Source organism: Limanda limanda, chromosome 16 (genome assembly GCF_963576545.1).
Source record: "Limanda limanda chromosome 16, fLimLim1.1, whole genome shotgun sequence".
In the NCBI taxonomy this organism is placed as follows: Eukaryota; Metazoa; Chordata; class Actinopteri; order Pleuronectiformes; family Pleuronectidae; genus Limanda; species Limanda limanda.
Window position 1 is genome coordinate 6,819,248 of NC_083651.1, and position 8,913 is coordinate 6,828,160.

Here is an 8,913-nt window from a genome sequence, read left to right on the forward strand (position 1 = left end):
TGCTATGGGAGGCAGGCGTTGCGCACAGTGTTCGGCACCGTCCGACTGAAACACAATAGAAATTGGTATTTAAGTATCCTTTTAACATAAAAACCATGACTGACACCCTGCAAGATGAGAACATACAAAAAATGCACGTGCCATTTTTGTATAAATATTCTTGCCCAACAACAATGTAGAACATTGATCAACAATAGATGCAAATCATTTATTTAATCACCTGTTTTCTGCACATGTGCTGCCAATAGCCAAGCGATATCCAATAGTAGTCATGTTTTTTCTTGCGATGGACACTGTACTATTCTAGATGCTGATGTCTTACCCAGTCTGTCTTCTCCCCGCAGGATCTGTAACAGGCTGAATTTCCCAATTCCACTGGAGGAAGGTACTGTCCTGTGTGTTGGAGATGCAATCATAACCTCATTGTCATTCTCAAGCCATTTATCGTTCACAAACTAACTACGCTGGCTTAGTTTAAAGCATCAACAAATGACGCAGTTAATCTGTCTGGCAGATTAAATGAAATGTTTATAGTGACATTTGTTGGTGAGATGCCTACAAATATTAAGAATTATGCAATCCTAATTCAAGAAAGATTCATACTTTTTAAGCCCTTTTATCTGTAAAATTTCATTTAAGAGAGTTTAATATGTTTAAAGGATTTGCGCCACCATGTAAAACATTACCTGTTCTCCTGTGTTGGTTCTCAGTCATCGGTCTCTCACAGTTGCCTTTCTCACTGAGTGTTTCACTGTTTCTCCAAATGGAACAGTCTCGATCATCAGCCATGTCGTGGACACAGTTTATGTGTGGATAATGCAGCTCCTCTCCAGTACTGTGGTGATTTACTTCAGTGTACTGTGAACTTTCAGTCTGCTGCAGACACGTGTCAAAGTACGCCTGCATTTGGTAGTTAAGACCAATGAATTACACACAATTAACATTTGCAAAGATAAAGTAATATTTACATGCATTTATTAGAAATTAGGAAGACACCTTATCTTCTTCTGGTTCTTCAGGGGTTAACGCTACATAATGTACCCATGGCTGAAGCTCCGTCTGTGGAGTTGGACTCCTGGAGGTACATGTTATTTGAAGGAACACATCCAGCCTGACTCTGCTGCTGTTGTCCAGCTCCTCTTTATCTGCAGAGAAGAATTATTTTAGAATGGGTTTTATCCTTCCATTTAGTTAGTTTATCAACAAGAAGCTAAACAAGGCATATGAAAAGAGCATGAGTCCAAGTGTGTAAACGCTGAGGTTGGAGGGGAATCTTTCTACCGGTCAAAATTGTATAACCTTCAGGTTTATTCTCCAGTTGTTCAGTGTTTTCCTCTGCAGGAAGCCACACTGGGTTATGCTGCACAAACAACTCTGGAGAGGGCTGTGCTGGTGTGGAGCAAGCCGGCTGAAGATTGGAAAAACGAACATTTGGAACTGGAGGGACGTGAAGAGGAGGAAAGATGGATGGAGCGAGTCTGGAATAGGAGCACTGGAGGGAAGAGACACATTCAAATGTATCTTTTGCAGAGGAACTCAACCATAAGCAAACATCTGTTTACATTTGCACATATACAACAAGAGATGAATACAATTATCTAATTTAAGATCAAAGTTAAGGTTCTATACTCCACTACAAGCAAAGTGGGGAAGATTTGTAACTAGAACACTCAGACTGAAACATGAAACCAAAACAATGGGCAGGTTAAAACAGCCTTAAAAGCTCTGTTGAGCAGAAAAGTCACGTCGTAACTAAAAATAGGGTCTCTTTAATTGAACGAGGTCCCATTAATAGATGTGCTTGTGCAATCGTAAGTCAGTGTCAGCGTTTCACCCATTTATATATGATCAAACAACAAATTAAACCAGTAACATGAACAGAATGACAGAAACTATGGCTATCTGGCTATCCAAGTGGTTTGGCTTCACTTTTGGGTGTTGTCATATAATCCATTTTTATTTACAGTCTGTAGTCTAAGCAAGTACACACAACATTTTCTTTCATAATACAGTACTAACACATAAATTATACAAAAGGTATAACTAGAGAAGTCATTCCCGTCTCTGTCTACCTGATTGTTGCTGTAGCTCAAAATGGCCGATGTCAGCTCCTTCAGGGTGCTGAGCTGCTGTTCCACTTGTTGAGAGTAATGTTGCACAACCCGCTTCTTCCTGTTACCAGCCACTGGCCCACATTTGCTTTCCGTTGAGACCAGGTCCTGGATATAAAGGCAAGGATTCAATTCATGGTTTTTATGCCATATGTATATATCTTATTGACTGCACCTGGCTCAATGTCTCTTGTCACCTAAGGGGCATTACTGTGGTTACTTTACATGTAATTACCTGGGAGTACAGTAGCAGTGGGCCCCTACGAGTGCTGTACGTCTTTGGAAGGGTTGACTCTGCTTTTACAAGTAGGCGACCACTGTTGGACAAATGCAGCAGAGGCTCCTGGGACTTCCAGATGTAGTAATCCTTTGGAGCATGGATGGATTATATTTGTGACTATTACAGCAATGAATGTCTAGATTGATTGATGGACACTTAGATGGACGGTTGGTTGTGGACTAATGTTGCAACTAATGTGTATTGAAATGCTGATACAAATACTGTATAAACTGTATTCCATCATAGAATTGGTGTACCTGTGGTGTGAAGCAGACGTCCAGCCGTCCATCATGTCTTCCAGGATTTCTCTTGGACGAGATCAATCGACCACAGCCTCGACTCAGCAGAGACAGAGAAAACTCCTTCATGATGTAATTTCAAGCTGGTGGATAATAAGGATATCCAATGAATTCCAACGTGCACCAAATAAAAATGGTATATAATAATGCAAATTACAATCAAAAATAACAAATTACTGGAATAACCTGATAGCTAGATAATTTAAATAAACCTAATTCCTCAATCGCCAAGTTTATAAGTACCCAACTCACAGAGGTGAGTCACAGATTAGAGCTCTGAATACATTTCTGACAAAGACTTACAGGAAAAAAGACATTAAAGGAAGAGAGATTTAGATTTTGTGTGTTGATACATTTAGTTTATCAGCTCCTTATTACGTCTTCTTAATTTGGATCATGTTAAATACAAAACAGTTAACATACCTGTTTTCTCGTGCAAAAGCTGCGTCGCTCTCTCTCTCTATGCTGTGTGTGTGTGTCAGAGAGAGAGAGAGAGCGAGGGGGGGAGAGGGAGAGAGAGAGAGAGAGAGAGAGAGAGAGAGAGAGAGAGAGAGAGAGAGAGAGAGAGAGAGAGAGAGAGAGAGAGAGAGAGAGATTGTATAAGTCTAGGCAGGGTCTCAAAAGTGATATACACACATACATTCCTATGCTGCCAACAGTGGACTGTCGACTATCTTGAGTCCTGTCTGACCATCTTAGGACGCCATATTTTACTATATAGTATATTTTAGCAAAGTGTTTGACTTATTTATACTAAAGTGACCAAAAGGCCCTAGAATTAAACCAAATATGTTAGTGATAACTGTATGTAATGTGTAAAGTATAATAGTGGCTATTTCTATAGTGCTTGTGTTTTGTTATACCGGATTCCTTTGGCAAAAGTCTGCACACGTATTTGGAGCTTTGAAAGAGTCCTGACCAAGTTATAATTAACAGTAGTTCAGTATATAGAGGTTCTGAGTGCTCATTACAGGTGTTGAACTTCAAAATGCCATTATGCAATTTCTCCAGAAACACTTAAAAGTCCATGTGCAGAATTTGTAATCCTTTTTTAGGACACTGGATTTCAAACTTAAGAGTGCATGAAAATTGATCAATCCTTTGATATAAATTTAATATAGAACTGTCATTTTTAACCTGTGGAGGTTGGACTTCAAAATGAACCCACAACCTCAACATCCAGTTACTCTTCAGCTCTCAGTCAGCTATCTTAAATTGAGACATGGTTATGATGTTGTAAAACATTGGAATGTCAGGGCAATTTTGGTTTGACAGGGGACAACCATGAGTGGATAGTATTTTACTACACATATACATTGTAAATACACAAAGTATAATGAACTTAAGAGGTGGGTCCTGTTAACATGGCGAAAAACAACTGCAGGATGAGTCCTGGTAATGTACAAAAACCTGAATGTGTGTGTTTGCGCGTGTGTGTGTGCGCGGGCGTGTGTGTGTATCACTGCAGCCATGGAAACAGAAAGAAACACAGAGCACCAACTCTGGAAAACCTAGCAACTGTGGTTGAACAATTGGACACAAAAACATGCAAACACACATACACACACACGCACACAGACAAAGACAAATGTCTTTCAGTATGCTTCCAGGCCAGGTTACGATCTAATGTGACACTAAGAGTATTGAGAAAGGACCTCATACAAACCAAACAAGACTTGACAGGTCAAAGTTAGTCATTAGTTAGTATATTTGTCATCTGTACTATTTTCCAGGCTGTCAGAATTATTACCCCCACTGAGGCCATCATGTTGTCACCCCTGAGTACTACTGAACTGATATCCATGAAACTTTTAGGAAGAATGCGACATTCGGGCAGAGAAAATGCTATCTCATTCATCTTGAAAAACAAATTGGTATTTATAGGGGAATTATTTGTATTCCTTTCTTTAACATTGTGAGATAGGGCCCTTGGTGGAGGTATGCATTCAAGTACCACTCTAGTCGGATTATTGATTATATGATTATCTCCCTCACGGTGTTTCTGAGATATAATATTCCCAATTCCAGAAAGTTGGATTAGTGACCTTGAGCTTTGACCGTAGTTCCAAATTTCCCTCAAGGTATTGTTGTGGCCGGTGCAGAGGCATCAAAATATACAACATAATGGTTTGAGATTTTCTTTTTCTTTACATGACGACATTGATCAAGAGAATCAGGCTCAGTCTTCACTTGCATCACATTCTGCTTGTCATGTTTTTTTTTTCATCAGGACTTTCGTATAAAGGTTGAGCAACTGCTGCTGTCTCAGTGGGGAGTGGAGATTACAGTCTGCACTTTTCTGTTGATCATCAATCTGTCTTACTCTTTGGTGAAGTTTTGATGATTAAAATGTGATATATTGCAAAATGGTATGTACTGAATTCCAATCACATTGTTCAACAGCTTTTAACTGTTTGAAGTAGGTCTCATAAATGTGCATTTATCTTAACTCTTGTATCTTGACATATATGTTTTATATACAATGTTTTTTCATATTTATTTATACATGAAGTAATATCAATTTAATTAAATTGGATTCATGAACCAGACATTCAGAAATTGCTTTAACGTTTTTATTCTGTTCAGGGTTGAATTCATAAGGTAAGAAATATATGCTTTTGTGATTATCTTTATTTACCCTTGAAACACTTGGATTTCAAGATTGATTTTACTTTTTACATCTGCTGTCACATATACTCCAAAGTCAAGTAGTTTAACATATTAACCCTCACTATTAGGACTACAATGGAGAACTCAACAGAGAGTTTGTCATTTGTGTTGGCTATGTATGGTGACACAGGACAGTTAAAGTACCTGTACTTTACTCTGGCTGTGATATTTTACATATCAGTGATTGTTGCAAACTCTGTGCTTATTATCGTTATTTATACAGACAAAAATCTCCATGAACCTATGTATTTATTCTTGTGTAGTTTATTTGTTAATGAAATATACGGCAGCACATCTTTGCTGCCCTGCTTTATGGTGCATATATTGTCAGACACACATGGCATTTCTGCCTCCTTCTGCTTCATTCAAATATTTAACATTCATTCATATGGAGCTATTGAATTTGGAACATTAACAATTATGGCACATGACAGATATGTATGCATTTGTAAACCTTTACATTACAACAGCATAATTACAAAAAGGAAAGTACAAATTGTCATATCATTTATCTGGATATTTTGTTTTGTGGAGATTGGAGTTTTATTGTCTTTTACTATTCGTTTAAATTTTTGTGGGACTGTTATCAACAAAGTTTTCTGTGTACATCACTTAGTTGTTGACCTTTCTTGTTCATCAGACAGAACAGTGTCACTCGTTCATGATGTGTTTTTTGGTCTTATTTTCTCTGTCGTTGGTCCTGTCAGTTATATTTCATACAGTTACGTCAATATTTTTTCAGTGTGTTTAAAAGGTTCCAAAGAGACCAGAATGAAGGCTTTAGAAACCTGCACTCCACATTTCGTTTCACTCACTAGCTTTGTGTTTGCCTGTTTTTATAGTATGATCAGTCAGAGATTTGACGCGTCCACAGTGCCGTACCCTCTCTGTGTTTTCTTGTCTACGTATGCGATGGTCATTCAGCCTCTTCTTAATCCTGTAATTTATGGTCTCAAACTGTCAAAAATTAAACATGCTTGTAAAAATGTGTTGACATTAAAAACATCACAACTCTACATTTTTCCTGAAGCTTATTTAAATTCCACAGTTTATTATTAACTAATGTGAAATTAAACACTTTTTGCAAACATACACAAATACACTACAGAATGTGAACATCTGTTGAATTGTCAATGAAAGTTTTGAATTAATTACAAAGCTTGATTCTTCCTGGGTTACTGAGCTATAACGAGGTGTACTCATTATCTTCTTCTGGTTCTTCAGGGGTTAACGCTACATAATGTGCAAGAAGCTAAACTAGGCGTATGAAAAGAGCATGAGTCCAAGTGTGTAAACGCTGAGGTTGGAGGGGAATCTTCCTAGCCGTCAAAATTGTATAACCTTTAGGTTTATTCTCCATTTGTTCAGTGTTTTCCTCTGCAGGAAGCAACACTGGGCCATGCTGCACAAACAACTCTGGACTGGGCTATGCCGGTGTGGAGCAAGCCGGCTGAAGATTGGGAAAACAAACATTTGGAACTGGAGGGATGTGAAGAGGAGGAAAGAGGGATGGAGTGAGTCTGGAATAGGAGCATTGGAGAGAAGAGACACATCCTAATGTATGTTTTAGACTCAATAGCGCCTCTAAAAAAGAAATGTGTAAAACATAGTAAATTAGCTCCGTGGTATAATTCCACGACAAATGAGTTGAAACAAATATCAAGAAAACTAGAAAGGAAGTGGCGCTCCAGCAACAGTGTTGAAAATCTCCTAGACTGGAAGAGTAGTGTTAAAGAATATAAAAAGGCTCTCCACAAAGCAAGAGCTGCCTATTATTCAAAACTAATAGAAGAGAATAAAAACAACCCCAGGTTTCTCTTCAGCACTGTAGCCAGGCTGACAGAGAGTCACACCTCCACCGAACCCAGTATTCCTCGATCCCTAAATAGCAATATCTTTATGACCTTTTTTAATGATAAAATTCTAAGTATTAGAAATAAAATCAATCATCTCCTGCCCTCAATTGGCACTAATACCCTCCCAACAATAGAGATCTCAGAAACGGCTGAGAATCCTTCCCATTACTTAGACAGCTTCTCTCTGATCACCCGTGATCAGTTTACCAAAATAGTCTCAGGTTCTAAACCAACAACCTGTATTTTAGATCCGATTCCAACTAAATTACTTAAAGAAATTCTGCCCCTAATAGATAATTCGTTACTTAACACAATCAATCTGTCATTATCATCAGGTTATGTACCACAGTCTTTTAAAATAGCTGTAATCAAACCCCTACTCAAAAAACCCACCCTAGACCCAGAGGTTTTAGCAAATTACAGGCCAATATCTAATCTCCCCTTCCTATCTAAAATCTTAGAAAAAGTTGTAGCCAATCAGCTGTGTGAGTTTCTCCAGGAAAATAATATATATGAAGACTTTCAGTCTGGGTTTAGAACCAATCACAGCACAGAGACAGCCCTGGCAAAAGTCACTAATGACCTTCTAATAGCTTCAGATCAGGGACTTGTGTCTGTCCTCGTTCTGTTAGATCTCAGTGCAGCATTCGACACAATTGACCATCAAATTTTATTAGAGAGACTAAAACAGTTAATTAACATTAAAGGAACGGCCTTAAACTGGTTTAAATCTTATTTTGCTGATCGCTCCCAATTCGTTCAAATCAATGATGAGTCATCGGTGCGCACCAAAGTTAACCATGGTGTCCCACAGGGGTCTGTGCTCGGCCCAATTTTATTCTCATTATATATGCTTCCACTAGGAAACATTATCAGGACACACTCGGTCAATTTTCACTGGTATGCGGATGACACCCAGTTATATTTGTCAATAAAACCTGAACAAAGTAATCAATTAACTAAACTTCGAGCATGTCTCAAGGACATAAAAACCTGGATGACCCGCAATCTTCTCTTATTAAACTCAGATAAAACAGAGGTTAAAATACTCGGCCCTAAACACCTTAGAGAAACATTATCTAATGATATAGCTGCGCTAGATGACATTGCCCTTGCGTCCAATGAAACAGTCAGGAACTTGGGAGTGATCGTCAATCCTGATTCGTCCTTTAATAGTCACTTAAAACAAATTTCTAGGACCGCCTTTTTCCACTTGCGTAATATCTCAAAAATCAGACATGTCCTTTCGCAAAAAGATGCAGAAAAAATAGTCCACGCCTTTGTTACATCGAGACTGGACTATTGTAATTCATTATTATCAGGCTCCAGCAGTAAGTCGTTAAAGACTCTGCAGCTTGTCCAAAATGCCGCAGCACGTGTCCTGACGAGAACCAAGAAAAGAGAGCACATTTCTCCAGTATTAGCATCGCTACACTGGCTTCCTGTTAAATCTAGAATAGAATTTAAAATTCTCCTCCTCACCTTCAAGGCCCTTAATGATATGGCACCTTTTTACCTTAAAGAGATGTTAATACCATATCAACCTACTAGAGCACTCCGATCCCAGAACTCAGGTTTACTTGTTGTCCCTAAAGTCTCTAAAAGTAGACCAGGAGCCAGAGCTTTTAGCCATCAAGCCCCACTACTGTGGAATAATCTCTCACTTTCAGTTAGGGAAGCAGACACGCTCTCTTCGT

The 8,913-nt window shown here is 38.6% G+C and overlaps 1 protein-coding gene across 1 annotated transcript; it reads left to right on the plus strand.

Annotated features, from left to right (window-relative positions):
- The first annotated feature begins 5,435 nt into the window (after positions 1-5,435).
- On the plus strand, positions 5,436-6,878 carry LOC133022059 (olfactory receptor 4B13-like). Its single transcript, XM_061089073.1, has 2 exons — positions 5,436-6,407; positions 6,744-6,878. Exons 1-2 carry the CDS (start codon positions 5,436-5,438, stop codon positions 6,876-6,878), a joined length of 1,107 nt encoding a protein of 368 aa, XP_060945056.1.
- Positions 6,879-8,913: the final 2,035 nt, after the last annotated feature.

Coding starts and splice junctions, on each gene's coding strand:
- LOC133022059 (XM_061089073.1), top strand. CDS start 5,436: ATGGAGAACTCAACAGAGAGTTTGTCATTTGTGTTGGCTATGTATGGT. Junction 6,408..6,743: donor AAGCTTATTTAAATTCCACA/GTTTATTATTAA, acceptor TTTCCTCTGCAG/GAAGCAACACTGGGCCATGC.